This window comes from Leguminivora glycinivorella, chromosome 8 (genome assembly GCF_023078275.1).
Source record: "Leguminivora glycinivorella isolate SPB_JAAS2020 chromosome 8, LegGlyc_1.1, whole genome shotgun sequence".
In the NCBI taxonomy this organism is placed as follows: Eukaryota; Metazoa; Arthropoda; class Insecta; order Lepidoptera; family Tortricidae; genus Leguminivora; species Leguminivora glycinivorella.
Genome location: NC_062978.1, coordinates 6,255,049 through 6,278,319, shown reverse-complemented (window position 1 = coordinate 6,278,319; position 23,271 = coordinate 6,255,049). Strand labels below are relative to the sequence as shown.

General features: G+C 37.5%; 1 protein-coding gene across 1 annotated transcript in view; it reads left to right on the top strand.

Moving 5' to 3' along the window:
• Nucleotides 1-316: 316 nt before the first annotated feature.
• Nucleotides 317-23,271, top strand: part of LOC125228620 (semaphorin-2A-like) — a 144,101-nt gene continuing 121,146 nt past the window's right edge. Inside the window, exon 1 of the mRNA XM_048133269.1 lies at nt 317-807. Within this exon, the coding sequence (XP_047989226.1) occupies nt 678-807 (130 nt within the window). The 5' untranslated portion in view covers nt 317-677. The remainder of the gene's footprint in view (nt 808-23,271) is intronic.

The window sequence follows — 23,271 nt, the reverse complement described above, 5'->3', positions numbered from 1 at the left end:
CGTTTTATAGAGAGCATCCCCTTTGTTACAATATGTTCGTAACGACCGGGGGTCAACGCAGTCAGATCTCCCCCACGATTTGGAAGCCGCTCCGGATCGGCGAAATTATCAAAACTTTTTAACTTACAAGTTTCCGTAAAGTCTTGTTACGAGTGGAGCGGTTCCTCGTGGAGCTTTCAAAGTTCGAGTCGTTTCAGGTTCGTGCCGTCCTTGTTTGCCGCAACGAGGGGTACGCAAAGGCAGAGACGAGTTTCGGTTAGATCCGTTGTCTCATGTGGCGAGTTTACCGGTTTCGAGTCCTCGGTCGGCAGTCAGTCGCCGCCGCTGCGATGTCGGGGGCGCACGCCGCGCCGACGCTCGACTTCTGCCCTGACGATCGCGAATTCTTCCCCAACTAATAAATCAAGCGATACCAACAAAGTAAGCGCTCACGAACAGATTATAACTCGATATGAGATAAGGAGCGCATGCTAGTGATTAATCGTTAAAGTCCGTTCAACTCTTCGGAATCAACCGCAATCCCGATTTCGATTTACGCGTAATGTAAACACGTTTGAAGTTTTCCGGAATAAGTTGTTGACTTTGGTAATAGTTATGGATGCATTGTTTGAAGGATTGTTAGCGATAATGTAGCCCATCTAACTAGTGTTTGGTGAATGTGATAGAAGGACTTGAAGATGGGTGGTCAGTGGACTTTCGGGGCGTTATGGACTTTGCTGGCTGTGGTGCTGGGGGACTCATGGACGGCCTACCAGGAGCAGCCGTGCTGCCGGCCGGTCGCGCATCACCGCGTGAGGCATCATCGAGGTGAGTCACCCTCTAGACCGCAACCTTTTAACCTGCGGCCGATTTTTGAGTCTCACGCGTTCGAATTCAGAAAATTGTCACTGAAATAATAAGCAAGTTTCCGTTTTCAACCGGCATTTTAGTGACAAAATCCCGTATGCGAGATTCAAAAAAATCTCCCTCTCACGGCGTTCGAATTCAGAAAATTGTCACTGAAAATAATAGGCAATTCACCGTTTTCAACCGGTATTTTAGTGACAGTGAGACTCAAAAATCGGCCCCTGGACGGAGTCATCGTGTGTAGACCACCAAACCTACAACTGTCGGTAATTTGGAGACAATTTGGTATTAAAAGAACAGTGATCTATGTAGTTGTGAGGTTGTGATTGTGACCGATATCACAGAATATAATAATAGTACAAGTACAGAAGGCTCACTCCTTTGATATTCACACAATGCCGCCATTCTAAATTCTTACCTACATTAACAAACGGACCGCACGCGAGCAGCCGACATTGAATTCTATTGCACCGCGCGAAGGTCGTCTCCACTGAATGGGCCGCGAACTCGCGGCCTCCGGCATGTACTTGTAGCGTGGCGGTAGAATTGCGGAGTGAGCCGCCCCTGCCGATATCACGATTTTAAAGATGGTTGTTTGTCACTGTGGTTCGTTATCCTTGTAATTTAGTTAAGTAGAAAACGAAATGCTGTTCATCAGCGATGTAGCGTTAATATTTAAAAACTTTAATATGCACTGACTATTTAAATATTTCTTAAAATTGTTTCAAATGAACAAGCGTGCTCTATGTAATTTATACTTTGATAGGAAATTAATTACTTACTTTTAACGTCGATGTATCAGCGTTAAAGTGATAAGCAGGTTTTCTTTAAAGTTATTCTGTTAGTGTACAAGTTTCTAATGGGTCGGCAACGCGCAGGTGACACCCCTTGAGTTGCGGGCGTCCATAGGTTGCGGTGACCGCTTTCCATCAGGCGGGCCGTATACCTGTTTGCCACCGACGTGGTATAAAAAAAATCTTATACCCATTCAAAAATATTTAAACTTGAACTTAATTTAAATTTCAAAAGGGTAAGGTTATTGACCGATAGACAGGCAACTAATGTTTGAATACGGATAACTAGGTTTACCTTTGTTCTCGAGTTGTGACTAATCGGAGACCCGCAATAGGTAGGCGTACAGTACACAATTGCCTTTAAAATTGTGAGCAAGGAATATTTAATATTCCTTGCTCACTGGAAACATGTGGACTGCCAATTCCGTTACACAATGATAGTTTACATTTACATTTTAAGTTGTCCACCCCACTTTTTTGTAACATGGGTATTTTTTACGCGATCCATACTCAGAATCGCGATGTCTTTCGATCCTGATAGGAGACAAAATATGTCCCAAGACTTGCATAGATCTGTCAAACCTTCCATTTCGTTTTGTTACGGCCATAAAAAATGTAGGTATGTATAAAAAAATGGTAACGTAATGGAAAAAAAACCTTGGGACACTTTTGTTCTCCTATTAGGATTGAAAAAGCTCGCGATTCAGAGTGGAAACCATATAAAAAAAACCAAGTTCAAAAATGGCCCATTTGCACTTTAACTATCCAAAAATGTCTATCGGATCGGATAAGGTGAAAGTACTAGTGCTCGACGATGAACTAGTATTCGACATAAATTTGAAGAACGAATACTTTTCTATATTCATATTAAACCTTGTCACTTTGACTTAAAGTGCCCCTGTCGAATACTAGTTCAGCGTCGAGCACTAGTACTCTCACCTTACCTAATTTCAGTGTCAAAAATCACGTATCTTCATACAAAATTACTTTTGGCACTGATATATCCTATCCATATCGCATCTAGAGCTAATAGTTGACATTCCTTAAAGTTTGAATCGGCTAGATATTTTTACTTTCGTTGTTATTGTTAATCCCCGGAAAGCTCGACTGCTTTCCCATACAAGAGGAGATTTGTTCTCATTTCAAAACTATTTACGAATGGGAATTGGGAATTTTAATAACATATTCTCATATTCTCATTATTTTGCATAATGGCATTTTCGCGAATAAAGATTCAAAATCTTAGCATAGGTCGTTTAAATATTTTTTCCCCTCACTAGCTCGGAAACACGTGTTTTGTCCTTTAATACCAGCGGGTAAAAACGCATTTTATCCACTAGTGGGTAAAGTAATTTGACCTTGAATAAAGTCAAATTAACTGCTTTAAAATTGATAAAAGTAGGTGAATCTAGTAATTAAGATGATTTACCACCTGTGGAACTACTGGAAGCAGTGATAAACGCATTTTTTGCGTTGTAGTTTCCTCGCTGTAAAGTTTTGTGTTACACACGGGTGCAAATGTATTTTATTTCTCGTGTGTTGAAAAACTCGCTAAGTTCAGGATTCTATTCTCGAACCACTCGCTTCGCTCGTGGTCCAACTATAGAACCCTTTCACTTGCTCGTTTTTCAATTCCACACTCGGCGTTAAAATACAACTTTGCCCCCTTATATAACAAATAACTATTTCCTACTCAGAATCACGAGCCCTTTCGATCCTACTAGGCGGAAAAAAGCGTCCCAAATATAATTTTCCACTTCGTTACCATTTTTCAAACACTTTGTACCTACAGCGGTTATAAAGTGGAAAGTATGCAAAATAATAGATAATTTTGGGACCATTTTTTTGGTTCTCGTTTTTTATCCTAGATCGAAAGGGCTCGCGATTCTGAGTAAGAAAAACATAAAATTTAACTACATTAAAAACAATTTTTTTGGTGATTCTTCTCGCGAAAATGCCCACAAACATGGTGTCCATGGGCGGCAGTGATCGCTTACCATCAGGCGACGTGTCTGCTCGTTTGCCTCCTATCGTTTAAAAAACTATAGGTATAAATAGAACAAGTTTGGATGAAAAACTTAAAATTGCTCACCAGGGAGTGTACAAGTTTCTAATGGGGTGGCAACGCGCATGTGACACTCTTTGAGTTGCAGGCGTCCATTACCATAGGGTTACGGTGACCGCTTTCCATCAGGCGGGCCGTACGCTTGTTTGCCACCGACGTAGTATAAAAAAAAATAACCAGGAAGCTAATCAAATAGGTAGATACAGAGTGTAACAAAAATGGTGGTGATCCGTTTAAGGGCGTACTCAGTATCGTATTCTTATCAGGAAAAAGTAGAAGAAAATTTTTTTTTCGCTAAAAAAATTTTCACTTTTGTATGAGCCGGACCGCGCGAATCGGTCGAATCTCCATACAAAGATAAAAAAAATTTTTGCGAAAAAAAATTTTTATCCTACTTTTTCCTGATGAGAATACGATACTGAATACGCCCTTAAACGGATCACCACCATTTTTGTTACACCCTGTATTTTACTTTCCTTAAATAAGGCAGTTTCAAAGTGACGTCTACCAACGAATGTCTAAATTTAGCGTTAAATTGCATGTTAACAGATGTCCGCGTCTTGCAGCCGACGGAACTATAAACCAAAATAAACTCGGAGAGAGGCAACTTACGAACGATTCGAACTTTTAGATACGACAAATATAAGCTAAGCTCTGAAGCCACTTTAGACGAGCAAGTTCTTGCTGTAAGTTTTGAAACAGAAGTATAAAGTACAAGAAAGAGAAGATATTTGCCACTCACTCTTACTTATAGTTGCGTCTCAAAACTCAGCTTTACAACGATATGGATGGATCGGATATGTCTGTGTCGAAAATGGGGCGTTCCATGAAATAGTGTACCGTTGTCCCTTTGCATACGCGAATTTTCTGCAAAATGGCTGTCGTCAGAGAATTTTTATCTAATTGTAAGTTAATGTGAAAAAAATACACAGAAAAATGATGGCGTGTCCGACTGTTGAAAAAAAATCGCAACATACGAAATAAGTATATATGTTTGTATGGGACAGCCAATGGAATGCTCCAAATGGCTTCAAAAAAAAACCTAACTTGATACTGATCCATATACATATATTATGTAGTATATGAAGTAAATATTTTGACATACTTATCCTATTAGTTACCTATGGGATTTACTTATACAAAAATCAAAAGTTTTCACAAGAACCGGCTTAGAAGGACACTCGTAGCTATCCATACTTACTAATATGTATTATAAATGGGAAAGTGTGTTTGTCTGTTTGTTTGTCCGTCCTTCACGGCAAAACGGAGCGACGAATTGGCGTGATTTTTCAAGTGGAGATAGTAGAAGGGACGGAGAGTGACATAGGCTACTTTTTGTCTCTTTCTAACACGAGCGAAGCCTCGGGCAAAAGCTAGTTAGGAATATTTTAGTAATTTCTCGTCCAAATGCTCAAATACCTAAATAGTTACTGTTTGCAAATGAAGGGTAATTAAAACACGCAATTATCTAATTATAAACGTAACTGGATTTCTGAGTTCGTGTTATGTTGCTATACTTGCTACCTACGTATTAAAATTCTAGCAAACTACTATTATAAAGGTATATTAGAAAACATAATAATATTACTGACAATACTTTAACCCCCGTATTCATAAACGTTCACTAAAATTATCACGCCGATAAAGTTCGTTTGTCCCTTTCCGACGTATTGGTGTGATAGAAAGGGACAAACGAACTTTATCGGCTTGATAACTTTAGTGTATGTTTATGAATAAGGGGGTAAGTGTTCATTTCCTAAATTAGGGTACAAGTACAGTCAACCAATCTGAATCCTAGGTGCCACTCTAAAACCTTTTCACAGTAAAAGTCAAACTGACTTCTATAACAAATAAAGCACGGTGTCAATACCACAGGGTTCTAGAGTGGCCTAGGATTCTAATTGGTTCTGTACCAGTGCTGGATAGTGTCCCAGTAGATGTTAGCTTCATTTTTACGTCTCTATGGAATGTAGAAGTATAAGGAAAGGAATTTGTCAAAGTAGAACAGTCGAATAATGACGTGTCAAACCCTTATGTACCTGCAATTGCAGCGCCACCTATCTATGGTTCTATATGTGCAATTAAAATTTTTAAACGTTGTCAACTGTCAATAAATGTGACATAAGGGTGTCATCTATTAGACTTGACGGTGTCGACTGTCAAACACTAGTACTATTACCTAAATAATATTTTTGTCAAATACTTAGTCGAAATTTAAATAAATTTTAGAAAGATTTTTGAATAGCTGAAATTTGGAGAATGAGCAAATAGATACGATTTATAATAATGAAATATTTAAAATCTAGAGTTTGGTCTAATTAAGAAGTTCAGTATGATTATAGTTAATCATGAATATTCTAGTTTCTCTGTGATATATTTGAAGTTTTGAGCGCATTTTCGTGTCGAGCGAGATGGACATTTCATATTTAGGCTTAGGCTGAGAGGAGTAAAGATTTCAAAAATATGGACAAGACATATAATTTCGAATAATCATTCGTTTGATTCTCCTTGATGAACTCGATTAGTTGATGAGTTCGCATTTATTGGTCGCATAATAAATTGCATGCTTTGGGCTTTTTGCTCGCATTCGTGCACAGCGCGTAGCTGTATTGTTGGCAAGGTATTAGGGTTGGTTGGTACAACTTGACGTCCCTTTAAGTTCGCTACCACAGATAACTACTTGATTTTTGACAACTCTAATTTACCAGGACAATTTTACCCGAGTTGCAACAAATTCCCCGATCACTGACTATTATTCTGTGCCACTGGCGCCTCTGTGCTGATAGCATTTTTGGCGCCCATATGCCTGTCCTTACGAAGTATTATATAAGTCAAATGGGTCGAAGTGAATTCTTTTGGGGAGCGGCGGACAGTCTCCGTCATTAGCAAGTAATAAGCATTCCTCAGTGGCGCCATGCAATAAAAATGCTAGATATTAATGCTCGGTCATGACGCTTATAAGTTTTCTCAAATATGGCCTGTTAAGTTTCATAACAATTTCATTTCTTTGTTATGTTTTTTGTAGGCCTTTTTAAAGGCTCTTCTTATCTGAGGAACATGTCTTCGGTATTACGAATAGAATACCATAAAGCGGACGGCTAATATAGTATGCATTTAGCATTGAAATACAAATACAAAATGTGCAGCGTGGGGTCGGAAGTTAAATATTGCACACGAGAGTAAGTTAATTCACGACGACGGCTTGCCGAAATGATTTAAAGACTCTAGTTTGCAATATTCTTACGGCCCGGGTTATCAACAATGCAATGTAAATTACTGGAAATTTAATAGGTAAACCACAAGGGAGAATGTTTTTTTTTTTGTAACTCCCGCTCAGTCTGCGTGCAAATGCACATTAACTGTGGGAATGATACATTTTTAGTGGCTGTTGTCACATCATCTAAGTTTAGTCATTCGCTTGCCTTTATCCCAATTATTTGGGGTCGGCACAGCATGTCTTTCTCTCCCATACCTCTATCGCCCGTCATCTCATCATCTACTTGCTTTTGTTTCATATGCCTCACACATTCCATCCATTCTTCGGTTTTACTCTCCCGTACTTCCTTCCCTTTTCATCTAAGTTTAGTAATACCTAATATCTCTCATTGTAATTTCAATTCGATCCCTCGCAGCCATTCGGAATTGTATCTTTAACAAGGAATCGCGTGTGAGCAAAAAACGTGAGGATACAAACGGGTGCCGGGGAGCGGGGTGCGGGGCAAACCGGCTGCGCGGGCGCAGGTAATTGACTCCGTCTGCCGACTTGGCTAAATTGAGTTATAAACCAGTCATAGGCAAAACTAAATGGTCGTAAGTTGAACGATTAACGACGTGATTCGAACTTTAAGATACGTCAAATATTAGCTCTAAATGTGATATCGATTGGTTATTTTAGTGCCCAAAGTGATGATGTTTTTGTTTGAATAACTATCTACGTTGAAATAAAAACATATGATGGCATATCAGTAACTAGATTTTGCCCGCGGCTTCGCTCGTGTTAAATTCGAAAATTGCGAATGCCCCATACATACTTCCATCCCCCATTTTAGGAAGGTGAGGTTTAAAAAGAGACAACAAGTAAATTAGTAAGTAGCAAAGACCTATATAACTTCGTAAAGACCGATAAAGTCTAAGAAAAAAACGTACCCCAAAACCATACAGAAAAAGGTACGGTGAGCTAGATGGCGATACACCTTTGGGGTACGCTCGGCTAGATGGCGCTAATATAAATATTTGACATTTTAAAACATATCAAGCTAAGAATATGGGCCAAATTGTCAAAACTGAGGTTCAAAAGTTTTAAGCTTGTGTCGAGAGATGGCAGTCTATGCACTGTGATTACACATTTTACTTTGACAGTCATTCTCTATAATACTCGATCCTCTTTGGTAAGTAGTAAGACTCTCCATCCCTTAAACTATCTCCACTTAAAAAAATCGTCAATTCGTCTCTCCGTTTTGCCGTGAAAGATGGACAAACAAACAGACACACACACTTTCCCCTTTAAAATTTTGTGTGATGCATGTCTAGGTCTACATGTAATTTCTCCGTTTTTTTGACGTACCTATAATAATGTATTCCAATCGGTGCGCAAGTCACAATCCTGCCACCAAACGATACGATTAGATTTTTGAACCAAATGGCATGTTATTTGGCATGAACATTATGTAGGTGACAGAGGAGTCTCAACTATCAGCCATCAGCAATAGGTAATTTAGCCTGTCGAGAATTAGAACGTTTACCTTAACTGTTCCTTTGAACTGTATGATTACAATTCTGATAGGTCACCATAGAACCGAAGCCATTATCCCAAGCAACTATTGCAATTCAATTCAATTGTTGAAATTTCTATGTATGACGTCAACGTCACAATGAATGCATCTTCCAGTAGGTAAACGAACCTAAGTGCGTTTTCACATTATCCGATCCGATATCGGATGTAGGACCGATATCCCATACCAATTGAAACTCTCCGACATCCGCCACCGGATCCGTTAAAGTGAAAACGCACTAAGTATAGGTGGAACCTCATTACATTACCAATTAAGTGACTATTAAGTAAAAATTCGAGTTTTTATTTCACGTAACCTAAAAACGTCACAAAAAAAGTTCATGTGAGTTGGTAAGGTGGCGTTTATTATTTGTGCGACGGGTTTTTAAGAATCTCTTTCATACCTCTGACCCTGGTCACCCTGGTGCGATGACGTCATATTTGCCAAAATACCCCCCGTGGTCCACGTGAAACTGCATCGCTTGACTAATTCTGACTGTGTACTCAGCTGCAGAGAAAAGTGACTCCCTCTACATAGAAGTTTGTGAGCAAAGGTGTACTAAGTATTGCTTTGTGTTTAAGTTAGTTAATTGTAGATGTAGATCCTCTAATTCTCGCCTGGTTAATGGACACTTCCTAAGACAAATCATACACTGCCAAAACGTTATCACTTATTAGATCTCATTTGGAGCTTCTAACTCTGCACATTTTAATTTTATTGTACAAGCCCAATTGTTTGAATAGACCGGTTATAGTTTGGATTTACATATTTAAGTCATTATAACTTATAACATAAGCCAATAATGGTATTTTATGATACTGTAGTTGTTTCAATTACTTTTATTAAATAGATTTAAAATGTTCTAGTAAATTATACTAATTATGTAGTCTCCAATGAAATAAGGTTTGCATATTTGAGACTAAATACTACCTATACAACGAAATTACGGAATCAATATTAATTCATTACAAAATTAAATTTAAATCTATTCTCTACATAAACCATTGCAAATAATGGGTCACAAAATACTAGGTAGTCAGAAAATTACCGGTGACAATAACTTATTCCTTCTATTTTTAGATGTCTCCCGTAATTTATCTTCGAAGTCGCGCTCAGTTTAAAAGCTTCTGCGGGTAGTCAACAATGGGACATTAATCTTCACGGGACCAACGACACTGGACAATAATGTACAATAACGCGCTTTCTTCATTGCGAACCACAGAGAACCTCCTATAGAGTAGAAATCTTGTATATTTTGTGCGCGATACGAGTCGCCAGTGTTTGGGGTGCGAGGAGCGGGCGGGGAATGTGTTAAGCGCGCTGTGATTGGCCGTTTCAAGGACGGCGGGCAGTCGCGCCAGATGAAAAGGGACAGAAGTATGACTGTCCCTCTACTGACGCGTAAGTGGCCAATGTAAGTTGACCTATGCCGGCTCTGAATAAATTATAAATATGACTTATTTGTGGAATGTAATGCCGTCTGTTTTTAAATTTGAGCTTCTTGTTACCTTTCCACACCATTTCACACTACAGGTGGACATCTTTAAGGCATCAAAATACCCTTTTCCAATTTTTTTGTGCGAAAAACACGCGCTGCTTTCGGGTCTGTTACTTGGTCGATACTGATCGGGCACGGCGAGCGCCCGCGCTTATATCAGTGCAAATACTAGGAAGGCTGGCCACTGCGAGTCGTCTTGTAATAGATGTCTATAGGGGTTGGTCTGTGTTGCGAACACATCACGCGACCATAGTCGGTCTTGCCTGAATCTGAAGCCATCTTTGACGCTAGAGTACTGAGGTTTTAAGTGATTAGATGTGTCAAATTGGCGCGTTATGAATGTTACGATGAATTACAAAATCTGTATACCGACAGACCGACACCAAGATTCTGTTAGAATCAAGTTAGAATAATAGTATTACCTCTAGAAGCCGATTTTTGAATTTCGAACGCAACGCACGAATTCGCCGTTCGGAAGTCTCTGGAAAACGTCGAAATGCTATTTTTGAAATTTTAAATTTCAATTACAAACTGTAACTGTCATTCGAGCGAGCGCGATAGTGTAGTGTTTATTAGTTAGTCAGCTGCAGAGATAAATAACGTAACCTGCTGGCAGTAGCAGAAGATTGTATGTTAATAAGGTGTGCAAGTATTGCTGTACCTACGAAGTATTACGTCCTATCATATGTCGGAAATGGTAAAAACTCATTTTACACTTTGCTATGCTTACAGAACAAACGAGTTAACCGTACTATAAAATGTGTATGACCCTATTGTTTTAGCTGTCGGTATGTGGCATGAATGGTATGATGTGGTGAGGTTGACCACAATGGCCCCCAACAATGTCTGGCGTGTGGTCCGATGGCCGGCCGCGGAATCGCTCTGACAGCCGATCTTATCGCCATCGCTATCGCTATAATATGACCCATTAACATTGAGTTGATTCGGCGTCGGATACCGCTGGTGGTGTGAGTTTACTCAACAGTTTAACCACAATACTCTTTATAGTGTATAATATTGTGTCAATTTTAATTCTAATGGTCTTTAATAATAACCTGATTAACAAAGGATATTTCCTGTGATTTCTAAAGTGCCGTTAAAGCAAGTTTTACCCACTTTGTTGGAATATGGAAAATGTTTTCTGTCACCCACTTATAATCAATAAGTCCTATCTTTTGATTGGTCTCATTAAGACGTACGTCACTCAAAAATACCTTAAGCAAAGTAGGTTTATTTGGGACTTTGAGAAGCGGCCTAACAAGACTGAAAATCCATAAATATGTCAAAATTAAAACAAAAATTTAACCGTTAAGCAAAATAATTGGTATTAAGAACACCGACGTGAAATGTATCTCACTCCCCGTCGTATATCTGTTCAGTTTCCGAGACACGGCGATATTGCATGGCATCTTACAGGGATTTCCTGCACGGCGTTAACCGAGCTTTATTGGCCGTGTACCGAGTCGCACCGAGTCGTGTGACTCGACTCGACTCGAGCCCGTGCAAATCGAACTGACAGTCTTGATACGATTGACGCACGCCTCGTACGAGCCACTTTATCTAGGGTAAATACCGCGTGCATCGAGTAATTTGAACTGTCTGTAGATGTCAGTTGATTGAGAGCTGAGGCGTGAATGAAGTTGAAAAATGTTGGGTTCGAAATGTGAACTAACATTGGATATTTATAATTATGACACTTACCAGATTAGGAGAAATGAAGATGAACAAACCATATATCATTACAGGACTCGATTCAAAAAGGACCAGGGGCGGGCATTTTACGTTTAAAAACATATATTTATTAAAAAGTTTTGCAGATCTTCATGATTTTTTTGTATGATAAAACGTGACATATATTCGAACGAGAATTTAAAAGCTTGTCAACTGGCCAGCACAAAATGCCAAACGTAAGAAGGTTTTATTGTATATCGCTAACAGTGGTGACGCAAAGGAAGGCGGAGCAGGATAGGAGGAAGCACCTATTTCAACCAGCACAAAACCCTCAGTTCCATTCAAGCAAAAAAAAGCCGAAAGGCTATCAGAAGATTAAAGCAGCAACCTTCGACGAATTCGACTTTTCGTGGATGGCGATGTATTCGTTGTCTCGAAGACGAGTTTAGTATTAGGTACATACATATTCGTATTAGTAGGAATATATGTATAGTAGGGATAGAGATTACAAACTTCTTCGTCGCCAGTGCGTGAACTACCCAATAAATACCTCGTAAACGGCTCATAGCGTTCAGGTAAAGTTGCTCAGTTTTAGTTTATCTAACTTAACGTTGCACCGTTGTCTTATTTCGACGTTGACAGGTTGTAAACGTGGTGAAATACGGCCCGCTTTATGGTCCGACGTGAAGATGCATGCGTTAGTTTCAACGGAAAATTTACTGTGAAGAGAATTTAATTGGGCACTAAAAACAACGCGGTACAAACAATGTTTACAACAGTGAAGCTAGATTGCATTTTGGATGGAATGATATAGTGAGTTGGTTTATTAAATATTTAAAAAATATAACAAGGTTGAAACGTGGTAAATTAAATTCAATAACCAACCCCGTTGAAATATAAATTGGCAAATGTTTTCCAATTTTTGTGCAATTCATACCCGCCGGGTTGTGTTTATGGCAACGCTTAGTTGAGTGGAATGATTGTGTAAAACTGTTGGACGGACTCCAACGGGCGCGAGAAACAAACGACACGAATAAAGTCAAATAAGTGAACGGCTGACTCCCGCTGCAGCAGGGAAATCAACTGGTTTTGTCCAAGTCCATATTTTGAAATACACTGATATGAATATGGTGGGATGAGACTCGTCCAAATTATGGGAACAAATATAGCTTTGCGTGGTTTTCTGTTACCTTTTAACTGGACGGCGTTGAAGACTTCAAACCAACGCCGTCTTTGAAGCGTCGTTTTTTTTTATACCACGTCGGTGGCAAACTATACGGTCCGCCTGATGGAAAGCAGTCACCGTAATCTATCGACGCCTGCAACTCAAGGGATGTCCCATGCGCGTTGCCGACCCATTAGAAACTTGTTCAATCCTTTAAAATTGATAATGAGCAATATATCGTAAAGTTTAAATTAGAGCTTTGCGTCATCGATTTTGCCTCTATCTACCTAAGTTTGTAAAAAAGCCGGAGGCAGAAAAACTTTTTTCTTTCTACGATAGGCCAGACGTTTCAGGTGAAGTAGGTACAATGACATTGTCGGACTTCGCTCGACATGCCAATGAGCAGGCACACTCAAAGGTTATGACAGATGGCGCCACCTTAGTAGTCCATTGCACAGATAAAGAATTTTATACGCGAGAGCGATACGATGATTATTTTTTCTCTCTCTCACATATGAATGACAGTAACATGCCTAGACACTTGCACAGGCGCCGCCTGGCGGGATAAAAGGTCAGTGTGCTTTCTCATTCACTTATTTTTAGGTGATTAGGCTAAGCTATTCCACCTTACAACTTGTATAGGATACTATTAGTGAGAATAAGTACAATAATCACACATTTCAATTTGTGTCAGTTAAATTATCATTAAGATAATAATTTAAATTGTATACCTATCACATTGTTATTCTCGTGCCACATTGTGTAATTAATAACTTTAAACTAATATTGGAAACTGTAAGATACTAATATTGGAAATTAAGAAAACATGTTGTGACCATATTTGATTGAATGACTGTTTGTTTCATAATAAAATAAATAAATAATAATTTAAAATTAAACTTTACGAATAGATGCATCCTATAAATAAAGACTGTATCGTTAAGTATGAAGACAACTTTGAGTAGCCGTATTTATTTGCTATTATATTTTTTTCTTATAACAAGCCATGGGCTTAATAAGGCACATAATAAGGTACACATTTTGTCCTAGAAACTCGACGTAAAGCATATGGTTTAGACAGTATTGACTTAATCCTCCCGAGTACCAATTACGATTCCGGACAAATGCTACTAGAAAATTCACAAAGTGCGTAAAAGACGATACGATTTCGAAAAAAAATTGTATGGTGCGAACCTCAACGACACATGATCCACAAAGCAGAATATCTGGACATAGTCTAGCCCCTGTTATTTAAAAAAAATATAGTTCAGGATCTGTGTATGGCGGCCATTTAGAGAATGTGGCATGGTGCTTACTCTAACTCCGACTTTGATGTCGAATTTGACTATCATACATTGTTTATATCGATCTGGTTTAAGCACTGTTCAAACACCATGAATGTCAATTAGACTTTGGCCTATGGCTAATTTTTTTATCTGTTTCTCTCATCCTGCTAGCATCAAAAATTTACGGCAATCCGGAACGTTGCTCAAAATTGCGTTTTTTTTAATTATATAAATTCGCCGCATTTATTCTACAAGTACCCAATTGGAAAAACCATGAAGAGGACTCTTATAGAATATATTTTGGCAGCATATTAACCTTTGTTTGTTGAAATCGTACAAAGAGTCATTGAAATATTCTCAAATTAAGCCAGATAGGGGTTGTCCGAAATTTATTTGCTAGACCTTAATGAAAGTACCATAAAGTCCCTAAAATAAAAAAAATATCAGACCTTCTTATATCAAATAGTACTTACCAATACCTTAAGATCATACTCTCGGAACATAATAATACAAAATTATGCACATGTCAACATTTAGACGAGGTTTGTTTTGTCCTTATACTTAACGATACAGTCCTTATTCTAAAATATTATAAACGACTACTGTCTTTAAAAACAAATAAATCCCGATACTAATTCCCCTCGAGCCCGCGGATTCTTATCGTAAATGAGTTCGTCTTATCTTCCGAGATATTCTTGGTCAATAATCCATTCTGTTTGGGTTTATACCAACCTATACTTAGGTACATTACAGGCGTTCCTTCACAGGCGATCGGTAATCTAACGGAAGTGATAAGAACGCCGAGGAATGCGATGGTTTCCCCGCCTAAAGGTCAAATTGTTGTTTATATAATAGGCTATAGTTTTAGCTAGGTCTATTTCCTTTGTTATAATTTATATTTATGGGCAGTCAGTGGAAAAATCCATTAAATCGTAAATATCATGTGTAACATGTTGAAACATTAAACTAAAGTGACAGCTTGGCTAAAAATATTAGAAATCAAAAAGTGGCAACATCGTAGTGTCGCTCCATTGCTTCCAAAGGGATGACACTATATATACATGGTGATTTGTTTCGTTGGATTAAATCTTATGTAGAAAATCGTACACAGTCAGTGGTAGCGTCGGGATTTATCTCTCAAAGTAAATATATCAGCTCAGGCGTGCCTCAAGGCTCCCATTTGGGACCTCTGTTGTTTATTTTATATATAAATGATATCGTAAAGTGCATCTCCCACTCTCACGTTCTTCTTTATGCAGATGATGCAAAAATTTATAAAGTTATTCGCAATTCTTCTGATTGCGAACTTTTACAAAGAGATCTAAGTAATTTTGAGATATTTTGTAGAAAGAATAATTTATTTTTAAACACAGAGAAATGTAATACAATTACTTTTTCCAGAAAAAAGCATTATCTTATTTCAATTACAAGTTATGTAACCATGACCTGGTAAGAGTAAACGAGATTCGTGATCTTGGAGTAGTCATGGACGACAAATTATCATTTATACCTCATATTGATTCTATCCTATCTAAGTCTTTTAAGCAATTAGGTATGATACTGCGAATTGGTAAACCTTTTAGTAATACCTTAACGCTAAAAATTCTTTATAACAGTTATGTACGAAGTCGGATTGAGTTTGCAAGTGCGGTCTGGAAACCCTATTATAGCATACATATTAACAGGATAGAAAGATTGCAAAAAAAGTTCCTAAAAGCACTTGATTACAAATGTGGATCTGAATACAAAGATTATGTGGAATCCTTAAACCGACATAAAATGCAGACGCTTGAGTGTCGGAGAGACTGCATTGATTCTGTTATCCTATATAAAATAATAAATAGCCATATAGATGCCCCTAGTTTGTTGAAAGACATATGTATAAGAGTTCCAGGTAATAAAGAACGCCGATGTCGTCTCGGGTTCAAACATTTATTCTCCATCCCAAGAAGTAAAACTAATTATTCAAAAAATACCTTTATTAAGCGAGCATGCGCACTCTATAATGAGAATAACATCTTAAAAACTGTAGACGTATTTAATAGTACCATAGGCTCTATAAAAAGGAAGTTCAGTTCTAGTAGTATGTCTATATAAATAGAATAGAAATAGAATAGATATTATATCACATTTATTCAAAAAGTGTTTTATACACGATAAACATGTTTCCTATTGTATGTAATTAATCAGTATCTGAATTTTTTGTAAACCAATTTTTGCTAAGACTGTTTACTAAGACTAAATCTCACACAAGTTAAGTAGGTATTGATTGTGCTTTTAAAAAAATATTTGTTAAAGAAAAATGGAAACTATAGGTCTAGATTAAGAAAATAAACTGTATAAATATTTTTGTATGACCGTTTGTTTCATATCTAAATAAATAAAATAAAATAAAATAAAAACTATATAATGTTGCCACTTTTTAACCGACTTCAAAAAAGGAGGAGGTTCTCAATTCGACTGAATGTTTTTAACTTCTACTCTTTTTAGTCTGACTGTATATTGTCACTTGTATAGGTATATAATAGTTTCCTTAGGTTGTTTCAGTGAACAAGTAAATGATTTTTCACCACACCAACTGGTAATGGCTTACTTTGCTATTCGAAAACAGATAGCAAAATTGTATTTTATCCACAAGAGTGCAAAGTAATTTTATACAAATTTTAACAAATTTGGCTGGTACAATTTACCTATAAATGATGATTTTGAATCATAAATATTGAATAGATTGATAGATTTGATTTAGCTTGATGTTTTATAGTCAGTATTTTGTTCGTGTTGGTGTGGTGAAAATTTTGTATCACTCGGTGGCAAAGTTTGTTTAACCTTCGTGCCTTGAAACCCTCGCAACGCTCAAGATTCCACTTTTTGAATTACTCGCTTCGCTCGTGGTTTAATATTGGAATCTTTCGCTTGCTCGGCTATCAATATTGGCACGTGCGGTTAAATAACAACTTTGCCCCCTTGTAAAACAAATAACTATTTCTACGTTTATCAACGTTTTTCTGATAAATCAGTCAATGGCTAAAGGTAAAACAGCAAGCACCCCGTTTTTGGAAAAGTCGCACAATCGAGATACGCAATTCCGATAGTGTCATGTCGAGAGGTACTAAATCAATAGTGGATTTAGGTCGAATCTAACCATACGGGCTCCATTGTCACTTAAGGGGAGATACGCGTAATCTCTGCGTCGTGTCGGCATGGTGTCGGAACTGACAGCTTTTGTATGTTATTATGGTATCTATCTACTCACATTGACATTATCGTAATATGTTACGTGTTAAAGAACTCCACGGTCAGATAAAAAAATGACATTGAACAAGATGGAACAAATCATACCAATCACCTCGGACACTGGCGATCAGACATATGAAAGAGGCGCGTTCCTAGCTCACAGTCTAAGCTCGTGTAGGTGAACGCGTACTATGCTTGTATGAGTGAAATATGACAGGAAATGAAATATGAAATACCGGCAGGACTCGAACCTGCGACCTTTGGTCTTCCCGGGGCCATCGCGCTTCCAACTGTGCTGCAATGGCCCCGGCAAGGCCAAAGGTCGCAGATTCGAGGTGTGAATTTTTCCATTTTTTCCTTTTATTTAAAAATAGGTATGATCGCTCGCAGACGTTTTTGCATGATGACAAAACAAACGTGTAAATTCATTATACGCGATATAAATTGTTTCCATAGTTATTTCATGAGTAACTATGGCGGTAACCGAAGACAATATTACTTCTTGTTTTATTTTCCTATGGTGTAAATATGTCTTTACAGTGATATCGTAGGCTGCTGTTGCTCGCTGGCATCGCTCCAGTCGTTTCAATTTTCCCGCGGGAGTCTGTCTGTAAACACCCTAAATGATAAACGGATAATTTAACGGTTCAGAGGAACTGGAAAAATTGTGCATCCATTTATTTCGTCGGCCATACGAGCGTGAAGACGTTCGTTGTGGAAATTTATGAGTTCATGTTGGAGGTCGCCTTTAACATTTTAGACTATCGCGTATTGTTTTATATCTGTTGATATTGGTAGTTTATTTGCTCTTTGTGATTTGTGAGTTCAAATTTTTTAACCCCCGACGCAAAAACGAAGGGGTGACGTGTCTGTCTGTCTGTTTGTCCATCTGTCTGTATGTGTCTGTCTGTGGCATCGTAGCTCCCGAACGGATGAACCGATTTAGATTTAGTTTTTTTTGTTTGAAAGCTGGGAAGTCGGGAGTGTTCTTAGCCATGTTTCATGAGAACCGGTCCAATATGTCGGGGGTTTTTTTTAATTTTAATTTTGTGGTTAGGTTGTGTTGTAGGTTGTTGTGATGGGGGATATAATATATGTTGTTGTTTCGTTTCTATCTAAATTGCATTGGGGTAATTTTGAAGCACAGAAATGCTCTGGTAATTTCGAAATGGGAATCTTGATATGATGGAAATAATGGTGAATTTTATGCGACTTTCGAAATTACTTCAATGCACCCTATAACTTTCTTTATACATATACACACACAAACATACGTATATAAAGTAACGCCGGTATTCCCAAGAGGAAGCCGGGCGCGTAAAACGACTCAAGTTTTTCACAACTGAACCCATATCCCACAGTTGATTTCTACGACACCCACGGGGAGAGGGGGTTAATTTATTATCTGTAGAAAACTTTTAAACTTTCGACGGGATACAATAATAAAAAAAACTCTCTACTTATTGTTGTTTTAAACTCACAAAACAGTGAAACCTTTAAGATAAATAATAAATATTGGGGACACCTTACACAGATCAACTTAGCCCCAAACTAAGCAAAGCTTGTACTATGGGTGCTAAGCGACGATATACAATTATACATACTTAAATAGATAAATACATACTTATATACATAGAAAACATGTATGACTTAGGAACACAAATAAATGTCCTTACCGGGATTCGAACCCAGGACCGCGGCGCAGCAGAGTCACTAACGACTGCGCCAAACCGGTCGTCAAATCTACTTATTGTTGTTTTGAACTCACAAAGCAGCAAACACATTTACCTTTTTAGATGCAGGGGATAATTTCGACTTACCCGCCTGTCGAATCTGTACGAATCTAAACAATGTCCACATGGTGGCCAGTGGTCACGCCATTTAATAAAAAAAAAATTAAAACATGGAAATAATTCCGATTAGTTGATATGATCTGTAAGTCTAAATTGTCTCCCTGTACCTAAATTGTAAGTTCACCGTTATTTTCTAAGTTAGAAATATAATATTTATGGTTACTACGAGTATAATTACCGCTCTTCAAAAGCTGGTGTCTTGATGATGGTCATAAAGCTACGTCTATCTATACAGCCTGCTTTACGATTATTTCATGTGCTATTAAGAGATGATTAAGTTTAGAAAGCTGATGCAATGCTAAGCAATGTTTTGTAATCAATCTGTCATTAAAATACAATAATATTATATACGGTATATTATAACATTTATAACAATATGAGTAAAGTTTATCATTTTTTAAGTTTGAAATAAGCTTCGATGTATTTTTCATTATGTAAATATAATTTTAATTTTAGGCCTACGTAGCTACGACGTAGGTACCTTTTTTCGTGTATTTGAGTAATTTAATTTACCCTTTAGAGAGCAAAGTAAGACTTTTCAGCATGTGTATAAAATAAAATAAAGTTAAAAATGCATGCGGGTAAAAATTGCGTTTAGAATGTCTAACACGATCTCAGAGCTAGTAAGTGCACGTTTATTAAATCCGCAACTATGTCGCCATCATAGTTTGACATACCCTCTACCATGAGATTTTGAGGTGAATACGTTACGCGACAAGATATTAATTATTTAGATAAAGTGAATTGCGACCTGTATCTTATCTCATATCGACGCTATAATTCTGCATCAAACTAATCTTTGTACTTTTTGATGCACAGGTACGGTATTTTGCCGTTTCAAGATACAAAGTATTTATTTGCCAGAATACAGTGAGGGCATAGATGGTAACATACAGTCAATGGTGGTGGTGGTATTTTTTTTTCTTTATTTGAACTTTTTTTTTAATTCGTTGGTACAGACGCAACTATGGGAACAAATCAAATTATTTTTAACAAATATTTTGATGTGTTTTTTAAGTAGTCACACTACTATATATAAATTAAAAACCGGCCAAGAGCGTGTCGGGCCACGCTCAGTGTAGGGTTCCGTAGTTTTTCGTATATTTCTCAAAAACTACTGAACCTATCAAGTTCAAAACAATTTTCCTAGAAAGTCTTTATAAAGTTCTACTTTTGTGATTTTTTTCATATTTTTTTAACATATGGTTCAAAAGTTAGAGGGGGGGGGACGCACTTTTTTTACCTTTAGGAGCGATTATTTCCGAAAATATTAATATTATCAAAAAACGATCTTAGTAAACCCTTATTCATTTTTAAATACCTATCCAACAATATATCACATGTTGGGGTTGGAATGAAAAAAAAAAATATCAGCCCCCACTTTACATGTAGGGGGGGTACCCAAATAAAACATTTTTTTCATTTTTTATTTTTGCACTTTGTTGGCGTGATTGATATACATATTGGTACCAAATTTCAGCATTCTAGTGCTAACGGTTACTGAGATTATCCGCGGACGGACGGACGGACGGACGGACGGACGGACGGACGGACGGACAGACAGACATGGCGAAACTATAAGGGTTCCTAGTTGACTACAGAACCCTAAAAAAGATGAAATTAATACAATTTAAATATATGTTATTGAACCATAGAATGCCGTTCGCTAGTTTGCAGGTGGTACAGCGACATCTAACGAAAAATGTGGACATCAAAAAATACTTATGTAAGGGGATGAAAATCCGTAGAGGGGTGGGGCGTGTGCGAGAGCGTAGTGAAAGGCGGCGTGTAGCAGACTTAGGCTTTTATTTCCAGTCGGCACTATGCTAAGTACAATAAACTAGGTATCAAAGGCCGTACAGCGTCCTTGAGGACAGCAGTCGAGCGCTAAGGGAGCGATGATAGATTTAGCCAAATGGTCCACCAAAGTCCCGATACGGTACATAAGGTGTGCACGAATTGACTCCTAACTATTTCTCAAATAAAACATTGTTCAGTACATGAGGTCATTATCCCAGGAAAAATCTTAATAGCGTCAACTAGCTTTGGGATGCGCCACAGCACAGCGACACCTATTGAGTTTTGTTTGTAACAGATAAGTTGATCTTAGTACTAACATTGTTGTTTGTTTTTTACATGTTTGACTACTTATTTACAATCTTTACATTTACTAGTTACTTCAGTAAAATATACAAGTTACGGGAACGGCGTTCCATGGCTTAAATATTTAAACAACGAAGCTCAATATCACAATATTGATACCCCTTGCGCCATCCGTTGACGGGCGGCCAAACTAACAATTTGACGAATTTTGTCTTAGAGTTACATATTGACATGGTTACTATAAAATTCTAGGCACCCGTTAACACATGTTGCACTAGGTTTTAGAATTTTAAGTCTACGGAAACACTTAAATACTTGCTAAGTTCACTCGGAAAACCAGTACCGGTGGCGCCATCTAGTAGCGGCCGGTTAAACTAAGCTTGTTTGCACTGAGTTTATACGTTTTGGTAAATGTTCGCGTTACACTTATACATTTTACGAAAACAAGTCATTGCCCAGTTTGCGGGGGTAACAGTGACATCTAGCGAACGACAGCGAACAACTCTATCGTTGAGTTTCCTAAACATATCCTAAGTACATTGGGTTTCTCAACAATAAATAAATAAATAAAATTTACTTTTTCTTTTGACTGAAAACACCGTGTTGATAACCTCTCTCTCCCTCCCTTTCTTCCCTTGGCTTCTGGCTGGCTTCCTAAACTTTGACGAGCCATAACATAATATTAAAAATGTAGGGGCTAAGTTTTGATTCCCATAGAAAAATTGAATTACGCGCCATTTCCAGTGCCAAGTTTCGATTGATCGTCATAGTTGACAGACGTCAAAAATACAACGTTACCTCTTTAGTTTTCTAACAGATGGCGTTAGTTATACAAAATAGTAAACGATGTTTTCTTACTCCTTAGAGTCCTAACAGATGGCGTTAGTAGTACAATATTGAACACAAAACTGAGATTTGATTTTTTTTTTTAATGACAATAAAATAATATTTTTTTACAGATATGAAATCTAGATATGAATATAAATTACTATGTTTAAGCACAACTTCATAGGCGTGATAGTTTTTTCAAAAAATGTACCACAAGGTTCGGAACTTTGTCGACTATAGGAGGGCTTCGCTACCGCTCGCCCTGATAAGTAGGATACTGAAATCTTCTTTCTTCGTTGAGCCATCACAGCTAACTTTAACTTACAAACGGTCTTAAGCACCTACACTTCTGAAGGCGCTTAAGTCATTTTTGCTAATAAAAAAAAACCACAACGTTCTATGAACATTGGTCAAGTGCGAGTCGGTTTTCGACTTTTCCATACAAAGAACTCATGAGCGCCTGAACGACTATGATGGCAAAGTTAACGTTTCGAACTTTCAAGACTTTACGTATATATCTCGGAAACGATAAGAGATAGAGCAAAATGGACTTCAGATTTGGGCTTTCGGTGGCACAAATTCTATGTTTTCGTCAACAGACACCTTTTTTTGGACCGATTTGAATAAAATTTTGCTCAGTCAATTTATAAACGGTCTTAAGCGCCTCCTTTTTAGTAGGAACTTAAGTCATTTTGTACAAATGAAAAAAAAATTGAACAAGTTCTAAAAAGAAAAAGACAAAAATGAATTTCTTTATACCTGTCCAACTCGATTACACAATTTTAAGACGTTTAGTAACTACTTGCAGCGGCAGTGAGTGAAATTCGTAATCTGAGTTTTTTTCTCTTAAGTCCGACTTACGCTTGACTGTAGATTTCTAATAGGTTTTCCTGTAATCTACATGGAGAGGGCTATCTCGTGTATTTTTTTGAAAATTTTACGCTAAGTAGTTTCGGAGATAAGGGGGGGGGGAATGGTCATTTTTTGCTTATTTTCTTAAATTACTTCTAAATTACCAAAACCAAAAATATAAAAAAAATATATTTCAGATGCTAATAAAATGCTCTTTCATTTGATATGTAACACAATATAGTTTTAATAACTTTGATTTTTAATTTTCAATTTTACCCCCCAAAAGTGACCCCTGTGATTAAAT